Source organism: Sesamum indicum, linkage group LG2 (assembly GCF_000512975.1).
Source record: "Sesamum indicum cultivar Zhongzhi No. 13 linkage group LG2, S_indicum_v1.0, whole genome shotgun sequence".
Lineage (NCBI taxonomy): Eukaryota > Viridiplantae > Streptophyta > Magnoliopsida > Lamiales > Pedaliaceae > Sesamum > Sesamum indicum.
In genome coordinates this window covers 14,192,409-14,215,780 of record NC_026146.1, presented here as the reverse complement: position 1 = coordinate 14,215,780, position 23,372 = coordinate 14,192,409, and the positions used below count along the sequence as shown (strand labels likewise).

Genomic DNA, 23,372 nt, shown 5'->3' with positions numbered 1-23,372 from the left:
CAAACCTTCATTTAAGAATGACATGATTTTTATCAAACATTAGGGGGCATTTGTAATTTTTTAAATAAAAAGAAATACTCGTAATTATGTCAAACTTAAAAAACGCTTGTTGTAATTTACTCTTATTGTAACTGAGAAGGTCAATGTATCAACATCCGTAAGTTGAAATATTAGGCTGATAAAGTTTTTAAATTTAATTATATGCAGTATGTTTAGTTCAAATCCACATGGATTGGGGAGGATTAAGAAGCCATAGGGGTGATCAAATTTGTTTTACAATCATCCAAATCGTTGACATTAAATCGAATCCAACCGTTTTTTATAATTTATCTTTTAGATTACAATTCTAAATTTAAAATAAAATCACAGCACGCTTATTGATTTTTTATTTTGATTTAGAAATTAAAAGATCCGTAAAAAATCGAACTGTACCATTAAATATACAATTAGTTTCTAAATTATATATATAAAATTAGTTTGATGAAATTAATTAATTATTTTTGTAATTGCAGAGTCCATTTTTGTAAAACTTATATTTGGACTCTGTACAAAAAGAAAAATTGTGTTTAAGTTTGAAGTAACATACCAAACCCATTAAAATTTCTGCATTCCTTCAATTTTCCTCCTCTTCTCTCTCTCTCTTTCTTTCCTTGCGCTTGTTTTTTCTCTTCCTTCCAAGGTTGTTGCAGTTGGAGTTTGACATTCCAAATATTTTTAAAGATTGTTAGTTGTATTATATTTTGAACTATTATGTATTTTATTTTAATTATTCCAAAATTTATTACATTTTATTACTTCCAAGATTTTTAGCTATTAATGTTATTAAACTATTGTGTATTTAACTTTAATTATTTCGATAATCTTTTAATATTTGGCAATGAAAGAGTTTAACTAATATATTCTTGTTTTTTATTCGTCACAACGTCTTGTTTTTGTTACAGGTATTAAAACTGTCTAATTATTCAAAAATGCACAAAATCATTTTAGTTTTAGGTAATAAAAATGGCAATTTAAAAAATTATGTTATAAAACTGCAAATAATAATTTGATTTGAAAATAAATTTTAAAAAATTGAAATAGTACAACTATCACCCTTACGGAACCATGCAACTTATCATCCATTTTAAAGTTGAAGAGTAAAAGCAAAAGGAAAAAAATAAATGTTTTCATCAATAAACACAATAAGTTTTTATAGCCAAAATCTTGATCCAAGTAGGCTCACTTAAGCTATAACAAACATCTACAACTAGTGGTAAATAGATGTATGTTCTTTGATTCTTCTCAAAGAAACTATAACTATCCAGTATAAATGTCCAATCCAGAAAATCTGAATTATGTACACAACTCCCATATCCATCATACAGCCATAAGGTGGTACCACCAAGTGAGTGATTCTGAAATGGTTCCCACAGCATGAGGGATGGGATGATCAAGAATTCAAAGACCAGTCATAATTTTGGTAAACTATATTGATAGAAGACCCCCCATCACCCAAGAGGTGTGTCAACAGCCCTGCCTTGCTTGCATCCAAGTAGTTGATGATCCATTTCAGGATTTCTTTATCTTGCCCAAAATCTGACTTGTACCTGCAGTATTAACAGATTGTATTTATGGAAGAGTATATAATTTTTCCAGAGGATAACTCAACGAAGGTAACAATTTTTGAGTTTGTAACGTAAAATATGACCGTATCGGTGGTCTTTGTAATTTTTCAGAATTAAGGGATTATTTTGTAATACACTCAAACTTTAGTGTATTATTTTGTGATAATCACTTACCACTTGATCATCCGGGGGAGGTAGACAGTCCTCTTAGCAAGGTCTACCTGCATTCCATCATCCCTTTGGAAATACTCCCTTGCAGCATTTCTCAGTTGAGATTCAATCCCTTGGGGAGTGAAAAATCTGATCGACGGGCTTCCTCTTGATGCATTCCACACCCCGAAATGGATTAGTTGATTAACTTTCCCAAAAGCCAACTGCAGAAACAACAAACAGCTTATGATGGATATATTCCGTTCTGTATGACAAAGGTCTATTCCAAAAAGCAAAGATGAGTTCTTCGTTACCTCCATGCGCTTGTCGCCACTGCTGAATGGCTTTACAAGTGAGTATGGTGCTCTTTGGTTGCTTCTGAGAATGCCGTTTTCAATAGAGCTTAAAGAGTAGGGGTGGCCCCCGACTACGTACATGAATTCAGCAAAGAAGAACCTCCTGTCAATCATTCCTCCAGGATCACCAACTCTAATAACAGCATGAATGGCCATTGCATTGTGCAGATTCAAAAAGAATGCCAGTTTTTCATCATGGGAAAGAGACAGGGGGTTTATCCTCTGCAGATCCTCCACCAAAATTACGTATCTGCATTTGCATTAAGACCAAGTTCAATTTATCAGCATATACATACTTATAGACAATTAATGAAAGCAACCAGAAGCATAACTTTATAGGAAATAAGTTGACGGTTTGATGATATAAAAGAAAAAAAGCAGCACAGACCATTAGCTATTTTGTTGAACATCATTTCTACTTAGTAGCAACCGGAAACTACAATAAGTATGAACAGAGAAAACTAAAGTTTGATACTCATCAAATTGAAATTACCTTCTGAACTCTTCGCTGTTGCTGATTCCAACGTAATCAAGATGCCTTCGGTCATCAGAGGCATAGGTCTCGAGTATTGCAGACATTATGCAGGCAAGCCTCTGGCTCACTGCAGCAGCAGCCTTAGGTTCACAATCATTCACCACACCTCTAAAATTGTGGCATTTTGGAATGAAGGCCTCGTGTTCAAGGAACCGATAGAAGTGGTTGCCATCCTCGAATTCATTTTCCCTGTGTATACATAGTTACATCTTCAATCAAAACATTGTTCCAGCTTAAAATGAAGTACTATCTTAAGCTTGCTCTTACCCAAAAACATGATGAATAAAATGCTTTCTTGCCAGCTGCTTCCCAATCTCCACGGCCTAAAGAAGTTGTGGGAACACACACCAAGTTATTCAAGTAACAAAAATTTCAGCTGAAAGCATAGTTCATCACAACCAAATACATATTTTCTTGCACCAAGTATATATACATAAGAATTCCAGAAATAATAAACCCTGTTGCTGTCACTTGTGGATAAAGAGCCCTTAAGAAATGAACACAAGAAATGAGTAGCAGAGTCAACAACTATCTAAATATTTGCATAAAATGAGATCAAAGGCCTCAAGATTAGATATTTCTCAGTTCCTTTCTTTTAATTAACTGTGACCTCTCAACGCATCACATTGTTGCTTTCAAACTTTATCTTAGTCCTCAAGGACCATAAGAGGCGTGTTTTTGGCCAAAATTATCGGTTTAAGTATAACGGCACGACAATGACTTAGAAATTTGACCTGCCTAACCAAGTTGACTAATACAATTAATTCTAGTGACAACTAGAGCCTGAACCAATTGACATGCCAGACCTCCAACTTAGACATTCACATTCACATGCATATGTATCATTCTATCCAGCTTTTAGAGTGAAATTAAAACATCTTAGTATTGTAATTTCTTCCGACTCTTGCTACTTTACCTAAACAGGTTAACAAAAACATTTTGATAAACTTGTATTTTTTTGGTTTACAAAGTTGTCATTAGTGATATTTCTTAAGATTTCATAATTTTATTTCATTCAAATACTTTCAAAGCTTAATTTCAAATTAAGACTTAACATTTTATAAATATTAAAAGATGTTTCAACGTGTTAAATAGGTTATAGGCAGAGAGCCTCTTAATCTGACTGCCCCTAAAACAAATCTAATTGATGATGTCCATCCTTCAACAAGGGAAATAGATTAAAGAGTGACTCATCAGATACCCTATTAACAGTCTTGATCATTAATACTGATCTACCTCCTAAGATTTGGTGTTTATTTATAAATTTTTTGTAATTTGAAAAATTATATCTAGTATTTCTAAAACTTGTTTATGTCTAATAAATAATTCATTTCATTAGTCAAAATTCACTAAATTTGTTGACATTGTATTTTGTCTCAATTCACTTATTACTGACTTATTACAAGTCAAATAAATCTTTAGAGACTAAATTATTCTTATAATGATGCACCTCCCCACATGCATTCATACGAGAATGATATATAAGGGTAATAAATCAGTAATATTTTTAAGTTCGATGAACTTTAAATAACATGATAACTTAATTGTTAGACAGAAACAAACTACAACAAATCTCATAAGATAGAAGTATAATTATCCCAACAAGAAATTAGATACAAATGAATTGAAAACCTCAAATACCATAAAATCCGGCAAAAGGGTTTATATTGTAATAAAATATTATATATATATATATATATAAGTAATTTTGCTTTAAAAAGAAATAACAAAAGGAGTTGAAGAAAAGCACTCATTTTGAGCACCCAATTGGTTGGATCTCAAAGTGGTTGGTTTTAAGCAAATGCAATGATTAACCCTCTCGTGCTCTTAATTATTACTGTTTTTTCGTTTTTACATATTTCTCGCTTAAATTGTACTATACTTATAATTAATTAAAACAAATGCATCACTAATAACAATAAAGATATTCCTGTTTTTGGCAGCATAAAATTCAATTAATTTAATGAAGAAATCGAATTTGGTGAACAGCTTTTCAACTGTCTTGAGATGTCTGAACCACATACTAACGGAATTTCAACTAAAAATACACTTTTTACGTCACTTTGATAACCGAGAAATTCATATAATAATAACATGCAAATAATATTTATATAAAAAATTAGCTACAGTTGTTGGGTCTTAATTCCTTTTTTTTCCCTAAATTCACCCCCAACAAACAACAAACTTACCCTTTCTTTCCATTTTATTTAATAGATACAGGTATAAGAATTATGTGATCTATTTTATATATAGAAAAGATCATACACATAACCATATATACATATATTAAGTGAAATGGAAAATTTTTAAATAGGAAATTCAGTGCATTTTTAGTAAGTTAATTTCATAAATTCAAATTCAATGTTTAAATTTTCTTAAAAAATATCATATTATAAATTTAATGTGAAATCAATATCTTGCAAATTAAAATAAAGTACATATTCAATCAAGTTGAACGTTGGTGTGATCTTATAAGTAATAAGATGTCTATCACTTGCCGAAACCTGTATGTATATATATACATAAATAAGTCAGAAGTATTTATATGATGATCGTATATATATATATATATATATATTTTTTTTAAAAAAAAAATTATACATTTGAACAAATTATATGAGAGATATAGAAAATTTAGCCTATTTTACTTAGAATCATGATGAAAAAATTTAATTGGGGCTGATGATATTTAATAAATAAATCATTTTAGGAGGGCAAAAATATAAAAACAAATAAGCATAAGCGCATGTACCTTTCTACGTCCGCAGTCTAAGTGGTGTATGAGAGCCTCCACAAGCTCACCGCCGGAGAAGCAGTTCTTCACGAATTTCATCTTCATGATCCGATCCTGTATCGGTACTCTCTGTCTCACCACCCTTACTATCGAAGCCATCTCATCCGCCTCCGCCGGCGCCTCCTCCGCCTCATCGAAACCGTAAACTGGGGCCGCCGGGGCGTCTTCTGGACACTTCCTCCCCAGAATCTCCTCCATTTTTGTTTCCAGCATCCCGCTGTTTCGCAGAGAGTTCAGCACCACCAGCCCGCCGATCAGCTTCTCGTTGAAGAATATCTGCGGCACGGAGGCGGCGCCGGTCCTCTCTATCAACTCCTTCTCTCTCCCGGGGTACACGTCGACGTTGATCTCCACGAAATTGAGATTTCTCTCCCGCAGGAACGACCGCACGGCGCCGCAGTCCCTGCAGTTGGATCGCGAGAAGAAGCTTATTCTCCCCTTCAGCTCCTTCCTCTCCTCCTTCAAGGCTTTCACCACTTTCAGACCCACCAGATTGAACTCCTTCACGGTGTGTCCATCGCCGCCTTCGTCGTCGTCGTTTCTGAGAGACGATATGCGCTTCGTTATCGCAGCGGAGAAGCTGTTGCTCTTCTCGCGAATGAATTTCCCGATGGCCGACGCCGGAGTCTCAACATTCTCCGGCAAGGAGCGGGACCGTTCCATCAGCCCCGGCGGCGCCTGAGGCTTGGGAAGCTTTGAATGAGGGCGAATCATTTCATTATTCTCCGAAACAAATTCCCATTCAGAATCTGATTTTCTGGGAGGATTCAGCTTTCCATTTCCGGTCTTTTCGTCTTCTTCTGTTTGCGTTTGGATATAATGATCAAGAACATGATCATCTGGGTTTTGGGTGGTATCTCCTCCCTGATCATGATGAGATAAATCCATGGGAGAAATGGTTTGAAGGGACAGAATCGGAGGTTTAGGGTGTGAGAAAGAGTGGGGAAAACAAGGAAAGAAATTGGAAAGAGAAGAGGAGAGCGAAGGAGACGGAGTGACGGTTATCTCGGAGGGAGTGAATATCTCTTCTTAATTCTTATGCATAAACATACAGAGATCTATATAATAAATACTACAACCTTTGTCTCTCACTCTCTCTCTCTTTATATAGGAGAAAATTAAATGCGAATTAACCCAGAAAAAATGGTCAATTTGAATACTGTGAAGTAATCAATGATATCTTAATTTATGGATTAAAGTTGAAATTTTATAAATAAATTTGATGTTATAATATGTATAGATATATGAGAAAATTTAGTTGGAATGAGCCAAAAACTAGTCAATTTGAATATTGTGCCGTAGTCAATTACGTTTTAAGCTAATGTTAAAGTTTAGGTCTTATGAACAAGTTCGAAATTATAACATATATATATATATATATATGAGAAAATTTAGTGAAAATTAGCCACAAAAAATGGTCAATTTGAGTATTGTATAGTAAACAATGATGTTTTAACATATTGGTCAAGCCTGAGGTCTTTATGAACAGATTCAAGTTTCTTCGGACATGTGTGTATTTGTCTTACTCTAGTAAATATATTACACAGTAATTTATTTACTATTTCTAATTATATTAATAAATTAATATATTGCTCAATTTATCAAAATATTGATGGGGATGCTACATGTAATTTTGGTTTTAAAAATAACAAAATGAATATTGTGTTGCATTATTGTATAGTTGCCAAGAAGAATGTAGTCTTGAGTCTTGTGCTTTAAACCCCCATGTATTGCCATAAATCTCACTTTCTCATACGTAGGTATATTATATATATATATATATATATATATATATACATTTGTGTTTGAAAATATGAGATAAATGTTTCGTTAAAATATTAAAAAAATTTCCTAAGAAACTCGCACATTCAGTAGGAAAATCAAGAAAATCAGTGTTTTTAAGCAAATTAAATAACTTGGAAACTACCATCCAATTTTGTTCCCATAAATAAACAATGGAGACTTTTTCAAAGTTTGATGGAAACATAAGAAAATTTTAAACCACGATTGAAATGTGTGTGATAATTTAGAATAGAGGGATTCAGAAAAAGGTAATGAAAAGTGTTTCCTTGTAGTTTGAATCTCCCGCTCTAAGGCTAAGTTGATGTACTAATATATATGACATACTCAAATATCTCTTTCATCTTTCATCTTATGCAATCAACAGAAAAAGAAAAATTGTTTCGGTGGAAAATAATTTGTATATCTATATATTTGGGAAAAGAAATAAATGATAATTCGTATGTGTACACCAGAGAAAAATAGTACCTACTACTTAAAATATTTACATATCTGGGAATCCAAAGCATTAAAGAAGAATGGGAAAAGAGTACATATAAGTAATTAGAGAAGAAGTCAAGGTGATAAGGGAGTGAGAACACTTGGAGCTAGTTGATTAAGTCCATCCATCAACGATCGTCCGGCTTACAAGAGCAAGGATTAGAACAACATATACTCCAATCGCTTGCCGGCCCGACCCAAGCTTGTTATGGATTTAGGTCAATTTGAAATCAAATATTATGTATTGTACTATTAGAATAGAGAGTATTTGGTATATTGTATACGTAGTTTGTATTATGACCTAGTACAGATAGTAATTCATGACCAAATCTCAAAGTGACTCTAGTCTTTTAGAAGAGAGGTCGGTAGATAAAGTTGACTTGGTTTATGAGTTGAAATCCCTTGTCAAGCCCCCACCAACCGGGTATGGCCTGGGTCCTTTATTTTGTTGAGTGGGAGAGTAAATATTAAGTTGGTGGACGAATTGTTTGACATGCTGTAACGGGTCCGTTCAATTATATAAAAGAAATTAACTAAAACGCCCCTTGAACCTATTTAATTCCGGGACTTGGCTAATGAAACCGTGGTGGGTAGGGCGCCATTACTCCAAGTAATAAATTTGGTGTTGATTAACACAACACACGTTATAGTAATAGGTGTTACTGAAAGTTGTATTGAATGAGAGAAAACAATTAAAAGGAATCTCGAGCTGCAGTCTGGGTATTAATTTTGTCATCAACAAATCTTAAAACAGCACAGGAATAGGAATATGAATAACAAGAAAGAGGATAAACTGGTAACATCTATACCTCCCACTCAGAAACTGGGGAAAAACATCAGTCAAAGATGTATATGAAAATGGGAACTAGAATTGACCTGTACGAAAGCAAGCCAACAACACTACAAGGAAGTAATGAAACACTCTGAAAAACAAAACGTACATGGAACATTGCCTAATCAACTGATTAACAAAGGCTTAGTCTGGTGGAGTTGATATTTACCCACCATATGGTCAATGTTCACTCACAAGGTACGGTGGCTGTGGTCTCTGGCCTAACACGACTCAGTTACCAAATACTTCATTTGTTCTCATTGTTCTTGAGGTAAATCGCATTGACTTCCCCTGAGATTCACTCCAATTTACACAACACCTCCTGTTGAAGGGATTCCTTAACACTAACTACAAATAAGTTGAGGGTATCACGACAAGAGTCCAGTTATACCTTCCCCTCAAATAGCTCTAAACTATAGCATCAAGTTCCATTTCGATAACCCTCTCGCTCTATATAGGTTACCCTCCTATTGTTGAGAAATTCTGTAAAATACAACAGAAAACACATGGAGTTTGTAGTTTATACGCAAACATGTTATTCAGATTGCAATCAGAAATAGCAGTGAGGGATTTCTATGTATAGTTAGTCCTTTAAGGATCCTTTCTCTGAATTATCCTTTACCGATACGAGGTTAAGCAACTCCCGACCACAAAGGCTTTGCCTGAACAATTTGAACACAACTAGAAACCTAGAAAAAGAGCAAATAACTTGTGATTCAAAAAAAAGGGGACCAACAATGCATTAGAGCATATTCAAGGTGATAAGACCACCTTTTCTATTCGAGAATCCGAATCAGCTGCTAAAATACTTGAAACATCATAGGCCAAGCAAATCCTTTAATTTCAAATATCAGGCATCTTCACCAGCTTATCATACAGAATTCTGTCATCCCTGCCGGTGTTGCTTTCCAACAGTGCACTTTGCACAAGTTCCTATTTGTGAAAAAGGATGTTAATCAGTGGATCTGAGCATGCAGTCGAGACTTTAATAAATAGAGAAGGACAATGAAAAACAAACCTTGACATCCCGGTGGGAGAGGAACTTTCCTAAGTTATGGATGATCAACCTCAAGTCTTCAACCTGAAGAGATTAAAGTGAGTCGAATCATTGTAAATTAGGCAAACATCATCTTTAAGAGTAAAATTAAGTTAGCTTACCCTAATGTATCCAACCCGATTCCGATCAAAAAACCTGAAAGCCTGCTACCAAAATGAGAAAAAGTCAATTTGGAAACTCAACCTAGTAAAGTGGACAAGCAAAAGGACATATTCAGCAACATGCCTGCAGCAGTTCCTTGTCAACGCCACCCAGGTTCTCTTCCGGCTTTGTTTCCACCTTAGCTACCTTATCTTTATTGCTTGGCTCAAGACTGCTAATAGTCTCTGAAGTCTGCTGTGCAGTTTCCTGATGTTCATTCTGCTCGGTAACATCTTTGTCAACAGCATCGCCAGGAGCATTCTTTTCAGCATCAAACATTTCCTGTCGGGACAAGTACACTGAATTAGAACAACCTATTAACATGAATTTAAACTTCTATGCAGAAAAGCTTCTGAAAGATCTAATGAAGGAAAGATGTTACAAGATGAACTGAACTTTCATATTCCAATTCTATTGCAACTCCAAAATTGTTGAGAATCATGGATACGAAAGAAGCCCTCAAGCTCAGACCTCATCATCCTTTCATTTTCTTTTTTACTCTATCTCTGATGGAATGCAAACAAAAAGCACTCATACTACAAAAGATTAATAAGTGTATACCCTTGCCGAAATAGCTGGCTCATGATGAGGGATTGCCTCGGGCGTTTCTTCATTTTCCTCAGGATCCTCCTCCGGATCCTCCTCTGGGTCTTCCTCATCAATTTCACCCTCTATCTTAGCCTCATCAACCTGTTCAGTAGCATCAGTCTCTTCCTTGCTAATTTTGCCGTCACCTTGGTGAACATCATCAGTATTTTCAGTTTTAGCTGAATTGCTCTCTTCGATGGTCTTGTCAGTCTTCACACGCTTTCTTGGAGAGCTCTCCTCATTTTCTGTCTGGGGAGTTTCTGCTCTCTGTCTCTTCCCTTGGTTTCTTTTTGCTACAAATTTAATGCGCAACTTCTGCAGATAGTAAAGTGGTGAAGAAGAATGGCATAAACATACAGAAATGATGTTAGATCAAAACTCCAGATTAACAGCTCAAACCAACCTGAAGGAAAGCCAAAAGACGACACCCCATCTCATATTGAAGCATCTCATAAAAGGATTCGGCAAATAAGGATAACTGCAAGAATGAAAGTTGAAGAAAATAGGGGCCACATCAGATCATCACATGCCACGAGGGTAGGATGAATTTACAAGTGGCAAAAAACATAAAATACATCCAAGCAAGATTTTGTAAACTGAGAAGTGCCGGTAGAGGAAGAATACAAACTTCAAGTTAAACAATGCAATATAAGAAATATTTGACTTAAATAATCACCTCAAAAGTTGATTCTTCAGTATCCTTGTCGCTATAATCCAAGAGAGAATCCAATGAAAGAGATAATGACTGGATCTGCAAGGCAAGGAATCATCAGATTAGTCTTGCTGCCTCTGACATTGAATATCAGGACAAAGTATACTGATAACGACAGCAACATGTTTTACATTCAACCTACTTTTGAACCCTTGCTCCCTTTTGTTTGAAGAAACAACCCAGGATGCCGAGGAGGTTCTTCACCTCGTTTCTTTTCTTTTGCTGTTCTGGTTGTTTTACTTCTGGAATCATTTTCAGCATGGTCTTTTATTTCTTTCTTGTTCTTCTGTTCTTCCCTTTCACTTAATTTTTTACAATTATCATCTTGAGGAACTTTTGGGCTGACGGTATCAGTCTCCATTGCTGTTGGTTTTGGATTGTTTGTGCTTTTAGAAATGACCTTGTTCACCTGGTTTCCAGCAGCTTCCTCATTCTGTTCCCCCTTAATGTCTTCAGGCTGAATGATCTTTCCCCCCCCTTTCATGCTGTCTTCAGCCAGCTCACTGTCATTCTCTGCTGAGACAGCCTTTCTCTTTGCGACCCTTTTTACTACTTTCTTCTTTACTGTGGTTTTGGTGCCACCCTCTTGAAACACCACATTGGAGTCCTCAGATTTAACCTTTGCTTCATCCTCAGCACCCTCAGGTTTCTGGGTAGTCTCATCTTTCTCCTGAGTAGAAGCCACAGGCTTCTTTACAATTTTCTTCCTCACAAAAGTTTTAATCACTGGAGTACCTGATGAGCCATCCTGCTGTCCATCAACTTCTGAAATTACATTCTTTCCTCCAGCAACCTCTTTGTCAAGTTCATCATTCTGCTCAGTGGTGTTTTCTGTACAATCTTTTTTCTTAGCTACTTTTTTCTTGACAATCCTCTTTATAATCTTCTTCTTTCCAGGTTTGGCACCAACAGTTATCTGAGCAGCGGAATTTCCCCCTTGGCCCGTTTTTACAACATTTCTCTCTTCATCTGTGCTTCCAACCATGCCTTTATCTCCAACCGCTTTATCTTTCTCCTTCCCCTCATCAGAAACTAAATTTCCACTGGCTTTCAGTTGCTTGATGCTTTTATCCTTTTTATTATCATCTCCAGACTGACCGGAAGATGTAGACTCTTTCTTTTTCTGCAGTTCACTTTTTCCTGCACTATCTTTCAGATGCTCGGGTTTCTTCTTATCTTCAAAGTTCAAACAATATAAGTCGGTAGATATAGAACATCAGATGGTGCAGTTTGAAAGTTTAGAAATATTACCTTTTGGTCCTTCTTCCTTCTCTCCAGGAGTCTGATTTGAAATACAGAAAGAAAACTTGGTTACATCCAAGAGGGGAAGAAAAGAAACCACATGCACTTTTGTGCCTGTGTTGTGTGCAAAGATAGACAAAGATTAAATATTCAACTCAACAACTCATAAAAGTACTTTTTAGATTATCACTATGACCAGCTCAATTCTCCTTCTTACTCTTTCTACAGTGTCCAAACTCCAGATAGAACCACCATTTACCAAAAAAATGAGACCCAATACATCTTAAGATAGGCATCTCATGAACTTCTGAATGACCTCAGACCATCTCAGTTTATTGTCTTTAATGGGGCCCCGTTTTGATCAATTAACACACATGCTCATTTTTTAAGATCCTAATCTACCTCATCATATTAAATTGTAAATCCATGCGCATCATCTTGGCTTTTGGTCATCCTAGGTAAAAGTTCCATATATAACTTTCCTGCAAATAAATGCAGGCCTCAAGTCTTAGAAAAATTTGTTAATGCACACCAAAACCTGAAGGCACTGAACTCAACCAAACAAATGCCAAGAGTTTCACAACACTGCTGCATCTAATGTATTTAAAACTAAGCATCCCAGACAATAACATCCGATCTTCTTCATGTAGGTTTGTAGCACTTACTTCAGGAAAACAGATTCCTATTCTCATTCTCAGATCCTCTTCATGTGTCATTAACACAAATGGACTCTTAAAAATGGAAGAACAACCTTGTTTGAAAAATTATTGTAATGATCAATTTTCCTTCAGAAACAACAGAAGGCTTTTTATTTGAGTGGCAAGTTCCGCGCATATATGTATTGCTAATTGCAGCAGAGACATAAAATAAGATGCACACTCTCCAGTGAACTCCATTAACAACTCAAGCACTTAAATTCAAAATCATCATCTCCATAGAGTACATGCAGCATGACACATGCCAGAATAAGTTAAGTGTCTAATTTTACCATGGATAAATTCACTACCATCTTCAGAATTAGTTGCATACTTCTACGCTCATCAAAAGTCCCAGCAATAAAAATTTATTTCCTGCTCATTGCATCACTGGACTCAACTACCGAGGGATCTTCACATGTCAAATAAATTACTGCCTAGCTGATACGCATAAAATTAAATCTAGCCGGTCTATGCACTAAAAGTTTCTCTAAGAAGATTAAAAAATTCAAAACTAGATGAATCATAAGTAAAGGCAAATATTTGGTTCAGAAAAAGAAATAATAGCAGACCTCTTTCTTCAGGGCATAGAGGAGCTCCCTCTCTGAAACAGCCTTTTTGTGATTAAGCCACTGGTCTCGCCATGAATCCAATGACGGAAGACACTCCGAGAGATCTGGAACATACAGTACAGTAACCTCTTTGTGACTGAAGAGGCCGTCTTTTCCAACTCTCTCATAGTGAATCTGCACAAAACACAAAGGACATATTGCTATCATGCAAAGGCGGTTGTCATGCATAATGGAAATTTGAAATTGAAACACTTGTAGCTTGTTTATTAGAAACAATATTTTGTCTTATGATAAAAAAGATTATGATAATTGTCATTCCAAGTAAAAGTTGCTTCCAACCTCTTCATTCTCTACGTCCATATGTATGTTAATCTGTATACATAAGTATCCAAATTTAAAGATAGATATACTTTAGCATTTCAAGAGTCAGCATTATGTAATATAAGTACATATTCAGGTTCAGAATAATTAAGAAGCAAAAAGGAAAGGTTGAATGTTCATATAATTTAAGTGCACCTTTACTTAGCTAAGAAAAACACATAGTCTAAATCCATCTGTTGAGCTTTCAAGAAATAAGAATGTTTGCACTGCATCCTCATTATTTGATGTTACATCAAAATTCACAAGCCACGCTATTCCAGCACAATTCCAATAATACGGAGATGCTTTTTCTGAAATTGTTCAGACAGAGCAGTTTTCAAAGCAAAAACACATCCAAACAGGACCGGAAAATGAGTTCAAAAGATCTATCATACTCAAAAAGTTGGTGTGAACAGGTCATTAAGTCAAAAGAAGTCGGATATGATAATATAGTGAACTGTCTAATGACTAACAATTTTGGGGAGGAATAGTTAGTGATTACCTCCCTTCAAAGTAACATCCATGCTAAAACCCTCCAAGGCTCCAACAATTTAGATAGAAAGGACAAATTTAGCCTTTATTAAAAGTTACACGAACCTCCATTGAGGTTTGCCCAACATATAGAAACCTCCCCTAGAATTCGTGTAACATACAAATAAGCCCCTTATAGTTTATCCAAAAAAAAAGAAGGAAAATACAAGAGAAATACCGAAGCATTGGACGGCAATTTTAACCTTCAACTGCTCATATCACATACAAACTCGTATACTTAAGACTTAATTTAGGGTAATGATGGTTGACTTAATTAGGAGAATAAACTTAATTATAACAAAATATTGAAAACTTTAATGTGTATTTACTTTTTCATTAATATTACAATCTCTTATTAATTTTTCAGCTCATGATAGAAAAGTCAGAAATTAATATTAAGAGATATCAGAAAAGGTGAAACAAAAATATGTATTGTTACTCAGCTTTAAAGTATATCATTCTGGAAATATTATAATAAATTTATGTATTTAGAAAAACATGAGACTTTCACTATAATTTTGAATTATAAAGTGTTAACATTATATTCCAAATTACCCTCATAGAATAGAGAAATGAATAGTGATTTGTGACAAATATTATGACAAAATACCCTCATAAATTGGATTAGGGGGCTTTGTGTAAATTCAGATAAACCTCAAGAGGGTTATAAGTTTATTAGCACATAAAATAATAATGTTAAAAATTGGATTAATCACTAATTATTATCACCTTTTTCCATTATGGCGACATGACAGGTAAAAAGTAAAAGTAATTGAACATAACACACAAAAGGTGCCTATACATGGGACAAACCTCGAGGGAAGTTCTTGCAATCATCCCTAAATTTACGGATGCCCTAAGTGTTAAAATTTGTCATTTATCAGAATCCAATGGGACATCACATATGCATAAAACAATTAAATTATTGGCATTAATTTAGTTGTAAAGTAGTATTATTAGACACCTTTATCATTATTAGCAAAAACAGGTCTTTATCATTACTAGAAAATTTTCTGTTAACTCTCCATACTCAGAAGGAAAAGCCAACATTTACTTGTTTTCAGTAAAATTTAACATAGAGAATTTAGAATCCATTAAGGTTAGGATTACATAATCACCATAGTAGTCAATGGCTCATGGCGCACAGTGGTGCAAAGGGCTCCTGGAGCCATGGCGCATGGCGCACGCTTTTGCTAAGGACGGTGCTAATGCAAAAAAATAATTTATATCCTTATATAATTACTAATTTTCATAGAGAATAATATTAACAAGTACATTTTATTTCTCATAAATCAGAAATATTACAGAAATCAGATTTTAGTAAATTTCTGCACTTCTAAAGTAATAATAATAGCATAAATATAGTTAATACTCTAGTATTAGAAATTAAATATCATGAAACTATTAATTAACAATAATAGTATAATAATTTCAACTAATAAACCATTGAACCTTACTAATTTACTAGTAATTACTTGTTAAACTAGATAATAGAATATACAAGCAGAAAACATAGGAGAAGGAAGGAGACGGAGATAAAAGACAGAAACTAAGTTGTGCAAAGAGAAAATTGAAAAAGGAGGTCTGAGGTCTGAAAGGAAACAAAGAAAGAAGAAAGCAAAAGAGCAGGAAAGCAGCCAACGTCACTGGTCTGAAGGAGAAACAATAAGCATGCAGGAGCCAAAGGGTTTCTAATGTTTTGGACTCTTACATTTTATATTTTCTTTTTCCCTTTTTAAATGGGCCCAGGCCCTACCAAAGGCACGCCTGGCAATGTGCCAAATGGCGCCCACGCGCGAGCCAAGGCGCCAGGGCGAAGACCGTTGCCACAGCAGAAGAATGGCAATGACCTTGTGCCTTTAGCGCCCCTCATCATGGCGTGCGCCATTCTGCCCCATTAACTACTATGATAATCACACACATTTTCCGTAGAAGGGGGGAAAAAAATCACACATTTTCTTGTTTCGAACTTACTTCCAAATTTGTGAATCAGATTGATCTGTTAATATTCAGCAATTTCAAGGAAAAAAATTCAGCCGGGGCATAAACTCCAAAATACTTTGTTTTCCAGAAAGATACCAAACAAATGCATTATTCATATATTAAAAATAATATGAAAGATAAATTTTCACTTACATTTATATGATTTGGTAATTCCAAAATCATACTCATGCTTTCTACTGTCATAACAAGGGGGCAAATTCAAAATCTAAATGGGTTTTATGCTTCTGAACCGCATCCAGCCTGTATAATAACTCTCGCATATCTTACTTATTCGGATTGTAACCAAAGAACGCTGGAGTGATACCCTACATTTAAAGCACCACCCAGGATAGTGAAGGAAAGAATAATAGACTACCTCAAGAAACCGGTTCCAGTGTTGACAGTTCTTCAAATCAAGATTAGTAACATCCTTTGCGTACCTAAAATGGGATCAATTTCAGCCCAAAGCAAGAAACTTGATAGCACAATTAAAAAGATTCTCTTAGGGAATAAACCTCAGAGCAGTTCGAACTAAAGAGGAGTCATCAACCGAAGGATCCCCACCGTCAACTGTATCCCACGGGCCCCCAATTGCCATTAGAGAATTATTCTTTTTAAGAACAGCAAACCTAAGCATATTGCAAAAATGGGGAATGCGGTCATCGTAGATTCTTTCAGATGACAGCTCTGCCTGAGCATTTTGGCTAAGTCCACTCATCAAAATAACCTGAAAACAGAAAAATAAAAATGAAGGCAAAACTTTAAGGTTCCACCTATGCTTAACAAATGTTGTAAAGCTTTGATCAGCAAATTACAAATTGAATGGGCATCAATACGTGAAAAATCTGAAATATATATAATAAAATGATACAATGCCAATAGCCTTCTTGATTGTGGGGAACAGGAAGGTCTTTAAGCAAAAAGTGGAACATCAGGCTAAAAAGTTCCAGTGCATCTTTGCACAAGCAAAAGACAGTGCATACTGGTGCAGAAACAGGTGGTGGTTATGCTTATCTATGTAACTGACACGGATCCACAAACTGCCGAACAGTTCAGATTAGTAATCAACTACTACATAATAAAATTGTATTCTAATGCAATGTTTGAAAGAAAATGGAAGAACTCTTAAGTTTGATAAATAATTAATTTAGCTCCCCGGTTATATAATATAAACAGTCCAATAATCAGGAAAGAAGGTTTACATTGAAGATATGAATGAAAAATCAGTGCTACCTTCTGTTGACTGATTAGATTTGGGGATACATGTAAGCAAGAAATAGGTAAAGCAAGCTTAAAGAAACTTAAGCATTGCGATAATATGTTTATTGGAAATGTAGTCAAGAATTTAGTCCTATCAATGTGATGAAACCTAGTAGCAGGATGCATGCAAGTAAAACGCAGCCAGTTGTCACTGTAAGGTAGTTCCTTTACACTCCACCAGGAGTATTATTTTGGAACTTGCTAATTGTACCTGAAAAGAAAAAAGAGGGTTGTACACTTCCATCCATAAGTTTTCTTTTGGAAATGCATCTAATGACGCATAACAATGTAGGACAAACTAAAGAAGCAAGTAACTATTATACACATGTATCAATCTAAACAGATTGTGTATGTGTGGAAAGTTGCAAGGCATGCAATTTTCCACAGATGTAAATGTGGTTCAAGATGCAAGCTTCTCTTGGAGAAGCTAAGATTGATAATCCTAATGCTGTTATGCACATAGAACAAAAAAGAACGAATCTGATAATTTACCTTGGCATTCCAAATGGTAGTTTGTCCTCCAGCTTTTGAAATGTCAGCCGTGGGCAGTGTAGAAGGCGATTCTTTACTCTCTGCAGCAGCCTCTTCAACAAAGTCATGCTCAAAACTATTTCATCACAAATAACAAGAATTACTAAGAGCACATGATGTGTTAATCACAACAATATTAAACATTTGTACCAAATAATCTGTTTCTCAATCATGGATGCATCATACTTCTAGCACAGAGAAGCCTTTTTGAACAACACAAAATCAGATGAATAAATTTAACAAGCTAATTTAGCTCTTTAATTGAGACCAAACAATTGGTCTATAGAGGAAAGTTGACAACTTCGATAAGTGCCACCAAGACTAGGACAGAAGACATTTACCTTACAGGAGTGTACAAAGTGAGCTGTAGGTTCTTCTTAGGCCAGTATACAGCCACCTATAACCAGCCGAATCGGTAATCAAATAAAGCAGCTGATGTATGAAAACACAATTATTATCAGAAGGTATTCATACCTTTGAGCATTCAGGAGAAATATAGAGTCGGGGATATCGCTTGTCCAATGACAGATAATCCCTCTCAGCTTCCACGAAACTGAAAGAAAAGACCTGCAAAAAGAAAGTAATGATTGAGCACGTTACTGAAGATTAGAAGACATTGCAGCAGCATTTTAATGCAGTTACCCAGCCATCAGTATGTCTGCCACTTCTCAAAGAAAGTGGCCTTTGCGATGATGATGTTAACAAGAAACAGAAGACCCATCTTTAATTATCTAACAGCTTGTGGTGGAGGAAACACTAAAAACGATTCTTGTATAGTATAACGTAGGTCTGGATGTGAACAAGAAGCAATATGAAAGCAGGCTCAAGCCAGAGGAGCCAAATTTGACCAAAAAGGACTAATTCTATTAGGTTATAAAACGACATGAAAAGGATATCAACAAGCTCTGCTGTGTAAGAAAACTGAAAAATAGACTTGACAGTACAACAATCTCATGCAGTTACGGGAATGTATAGGATTGAATGAGCTATACAAGAAGGAGAGGGTAACAAGGCATCGAAAAGATACGCTGTGGAGAAATTCAAATGTGGTGAAAAATACATCAGAGCAGGCAGATTACTGGCATATGGAAGAGAGAATGTTTCTCAGGAAGCAAGAGCTAGAAAATAAAAGCATTCAACAATCATAGCCCTAAGTTAAGAGTGACTGCCAACAAACGAAGTCAGTGTTGAGGCCCTTCAAACGAGTCCAACATAAAGACGTAATGAATGAGTCTGAACATCACACAACAGCTGGGCTGTTGCACAGATGTTGTACCTTGCAGGCATATTCTCTCTTCTTTTCTTTAACAGGGGAATGAGGCCTTCACCATTATAGAACACCAAGTTAGGAGGGCTGCAAGATAGAAAAGCTTCCATACATACAGAACTAATACAGGATGCAATTAAATAGGATCCACCTATGCAAAACTTCACGATGTGGGGATTCTCGCCGCAGAGATCTGATGTCTTTTGAGGAACCTCGGCGGTCCCTAGAAACTCGAAGAGGAGTTCGTTCACGCTTCAAATCAAGTCCATGTTTGTGCTCTCGATCTCTCTCCTTCTCCCTCCGTTCTCGTTCTCGTTCTCGCTCCCTTTCACGCTCCTTTTCACGTTCACGTTCTCTTTCGCGCTCCCTTTCACGTTCTCTTTCGCGTTGTCTTTCTCGCTCTCGTTCTCGTTCCCGTTCGCGTTCACGTAAGCGATCCTTCTCCCTTTCTCTTTCTTTCTCTCGCTCACGCAAGTAGTTCCTATCTTTATCTCTTTGTTCCAGCTCCCGACCATATGTTGCTCTGTCATCTTTCCACTCATCAACTCTCAGATGATTAACACGTCCCAACATGCCAGTTTGATAATCTAATTCACGCGAGGTTCCACGGAGCCCTTTCCCTGCTCCATAGTCCCTGCCTGGAGGTAAGCTCACTCCATAGCCAGGATTTGTGGAACTTTGAGCATAAATAAGATCATCAACACTTCTCTGTGGAGCTGCTCCTAAAATTGATGTAGAATGCTGTCCACTATACGATGAGCTATTTAGCATTGATAAATTACGGGATTCAGGGTCGATTCTCCCACCATAGGCAATAGGATCTTGGAGGGGATGATGAACTGCAGTCCTTGCTGCGAGATAATCAGCTTGTCTGCCAGAAATTTTTTGCTACTCAGTGCACTAGATTAAGTTCCGCTTAATGAATCTGCACACAGATTTGCTGTGTGCAAGTCCAGTATCAAAATTCAGAATTCCCTTAAATCACATCCATAAGGAATTCCTTGGTAAGCCACATTTTCAAAAGACTTTATAATCACTATAGGTGCAAGATTGAATACAGGCATTGCTGTGATATACCTTTTGGTAAAAGCAAACTTCTAAATGAATATCACCAATGTAGGTTAAAGAGAATGTTAGCCTAATGTACCTAGCTCCTCCATCAACAGATGCAGATGGCAGTGCACGGCCCTTTAGCATCTCTTCTTGCCTAAGCACCGTTGGTTGCTCCAAACGATCATACAGCTTGGACTGAGAAAACATAGAATCAATATTCCAAATAAAATGAGATGCTTTATCTGAAAGGTAAAATGAAAAATAGATAAGATGCAGTTAACATAAACAAGATAAAACACATCGTAAGAGGTACAAATGAAAGTGTATCACATTATTCAACACCTGATGCTCATGGCCAAAAGCAACCGACTCCACATATCTATTAGCTGTTTCACTCGGTAAATCTCTCCCCAGATATGCACTACGGCGCTCGGCATATTGGCGTCTGTCAACTGACGGATATTCGGATGTTCTATCTGGGTACAGTTGATCAACTTTCTGACCATAGCCACGACTTGATGATGAGACATATTCACCAGCAGTGAACTTAGGTGACTCTGGAATGGATGACCCATAATTACTCCGACCTTCTAAAACAGTTGTTGCAGATCCCTTTGTTCCCATTGGAGAAATCTAAAAAGAGAATAAAATTCACAATGATGGGCTGACATTTTAAAAACTCTGGAAACCAAAAACTGAACTGAAAAAAAGAAGAAAGTAACCAAAAGGTATCTCAAGCATGAAGAATAAGACCACTGCGGGCCTTCCACTCGAGGCATGGGGCCAAGATACTTCCAGAAACATGCATGAGATATTAAGAATTGGAATAGGGCTAAATCATGTGTAAAACATCCAGGTTGAGCAACAGAGAAAGGCACCTAAATTATGTAAATTAGTGGAGGGAGGAGTTCTATAGAAAGGATTAAAATCCGTTTGTTTCTGAAGCCTCAACCAGACTCCATGTAGGGGATGGATCAGCACACGTGACATTTCATCAAAACGATGCCAGCTACAAATTCAACTGTTTGTACTATTGGCTATTAACAATCCAATGTTGTCAATCATTATATACAAGAAGATGTGTAGCTACCAAGAAAAATGATACATAGAGCTTTGGTAAAACCTAAATGACAATTAGAAAGCTCTTCAGTACCCAAGTTTGGCACCCCAAAAATTTGATTAGCTTGGATGAATGCATATTTTCAATCATCTCATTCAAAGAATTAAAATAAAATACACTAGAATACAAGATCACAAAGACATACTCATCCATCATGAATCTTTAGGATTTATTGGGAATATAATGTTATTGACGTTAGTTATAATTAGGACTCTCAATTTGAGTTAAAACAAGACCTTCCAGGAATGGCCCTATACATCACAAAAGTTTTACCCAATACAAGAAAAAGATTATGATTATAGTTCAGGTCTGCAAGATCAAAGCACTTTATGTTACAGCATGCTTCAGAAGTCAGACCTTGCATGGACAGGATAAGCTGAAGCAAATTCAGTGCCTGAAAGCTAAACTAAATCCCAACAATAGAAACAATAACAAGAAGCCAAGAAATCATATGTGTATAATCATCATTCCAGCACATTCTTTAAATAATGACGGAAGTACATTAGTTTAGCCGCTTCTCCGTATAAATTAGAGCAGACCTACATTCTTCATGCAACCCTATGCATCACTGCAACTCTTGCAAATTATTTGGCCCCAATTCTGCCCATCCAATAAGTTCTTAGTTCATTCTACATGGCGATATGCACTGAATAATGACAAACATATATCTTCTACAAAGTCTTGATCAATCCCCTAAGGAGTCGCATTCTAAAAGCACATGTGCATGATCAAAACAATTACAACAGTAAGAAAAACATAATACTACACTTTGAAAAGAAATTTATTATGAAAAACTGGTAAATGAAGACGCCAACAACCTGCTGTGCTCCGGAACCATAGACCGAATTATACAACCCTCCATAATGCTGTGGAGGAGGCACTGACACTGTTTCTGCTGCTCCTGAAGGGTGCCCATGAACATGACCATGAGTTCTATATCCACCCAATTCTGCTTCTTTATGACCTCCCCCTAATAGGCTCGCAGCTCCCAACTGCAATGGGGAATAAGACAAAAGATAAATAAATAAAACAAAAAGAATACGCCGCATCATGCGCGGGCCACTTGTTGCCCCTTCAAACGGCAATCATAAACAATTTCATGAAAAACCTAATTCGTACTACAGGCATGGGCAACATACGTTTTGCGGGGTGTAGGAAGATTGGGAAGAGTAGGGCTGCTGTTGACCATAACCACTGCTTCCTCGAGAGGAATACATGTTCATACAACGGAACACAAATCAGAAAACCATGCAAGTCTATGAACACTTTCGAATTTCGAAAGCAGAATCCGATTGATTCCTGGAAGGTGAACTTGCGCCGGCCGCGCTCAAGGAGACGAAGGAACAATCACATAAAATGTCCGGTGCGAAGTGAAAGGGAGATGAAGATAGGTAAAATGAGCCCTGAGCCCTAGTCTTGGTGCGTTATATACACTGTATTCACCCGCGGGTAGTACCCGCTGCCCGGAGTCCGGAAATTGGGTATATTTTTAGCTAAATTGCAGTTTGCCCCCTCAAGTTAAGACCAATTGACACTTAACCCTATCTTCGAAGCCTCTTCCATTTATGTATGAAATATATGTGTTAACACCACATAGCTAAATTACAAGAAGATACTATGAGTTTTATTATAATTATAAATAATATTTTATTATTTCAAAATTATAAATATTCTTTTAAATTAACAATTATTTAAAAAGTACCTCCTTA

At 36.1% G+C, this 23,372-nt stretch overlaps 2 protein-coding genes across 3 annotated transcripts; both read right to left on the bottom strand.

Moving 5' to 3' along the window:
* LOC105156309 lies at positions 1,150-6,515 on the bottom strand. The gene is made up of 6 exons (XM_011072406.2): positions 5,398-6,515; positions 2,913-2,968; positions 2,604-2,834; positions 2,069-2,360; positions 1,779-1,978; positions 1,150-1,586 (listed from the first exon to the last, which is right to left on the bottom strand). The coding sequence occupies exons 1-6, from the start codon at positions 6,325-6,327 to the stop codon at positions 1,430-1,432; spliced, it is 1,866 nt and encodes a 621-aa protein (XP_011070708.1). The 5' UTR covers positions 6,328-6,515; the 3' UTR covers positions 1,150-1,429.
* LOC105156142 (cell division cycle and apoptosis regulator protein 1) lies at positions 9,111-23,071 on the bottom strand. Of its 2 annotated transcripts, none has more exons than XM_011072196.2 (21): positions 22,803-23,071; positions 22,482-22,655; positions 20,874-21,176; positions 20,638-20,738; positions 19,642-20,361; positions 19,500-19,545; positions 18,698-18,790; positions 18,565-18,620; positions 18,185-18,299; positions 16,948-17,159; positions 16,809-16,872; positions 13,559-13,732; positions 12,301-12,331; positions 11,192-12,225; positions 11,014-11,088; positions 10,741-10,815; positions 10,311-10,652; positions 9,834-10,031; positions 9,710-9,751; positions 9,570-9,632; positions 9,111-9,484 (listed from the first exon to the last, which is right to left on the bottom strand). In XM_011072196.2, exons 1-21 carry the CDS (start codon positions 22,884-22,886, stop codon positions 9,395-9,397), a joined length of 4,092 nt encoding a protein of 1,363 aa, XP_011070498.1. In that variant the 5' UTR covers positions 22,887-23,071; the 3' UTR covers positions 9,111-9,394. The 2 variants fall into 2 exon arrangements, with proteins under 2 accessions (XP_011070498.1, XP_011070499.1); XM_011072197.2 differs by having other exon boundaries at positions 20,886-21,176.

Excerpts from the sequence above, each read along its gene's own strand:
- LOC105156142 (XM_011072196.2), bottom strand. The coding sequence starts at position 22,886 with ATGAACATGTATTCCTCTCGAGGAAGCAGTGGTTATGGTCAACAGCAG. Across the intron at positions 19,546-19,641 it reads CATCGTGAAGTTTTGCATAG|GCCTCATTCCCCTGTTAAAG; the intron begins GTGGATCCTATT and ends ATAATGGTGAAG. Across the intron at positions 9,752-9,833 it reads TTGACAAGGAACTGCTGCAG|GCTTTCAGGTTTTTTGATCG; the intron begins GCATGTTGCTGA and ends TTTTGGTAGCAG.
- LOC105156309 (XM_011072406.2), bottom strand. The coding sequence starts at position 6,327 with ATGGATTTATCTCATCATGATCAGGGAGGAGATACCACCCAAAACCCA. Across the intron at positions 2,835-2,912 it reads TTTATTCATCATGTTTTTGG|GGAAAATGAATTCGAGGATG; the intron begins GTAAGAGCAAGC and ends ATGTATACACAG. Across the intron at positions 2,361-2,603 it reads AACAGCGAAGAGTTCAGAAG|ATACGTAATTTTGGTGGAGG; the intron begins GTAATTTCAATT and ends ATGCAAATGCAG.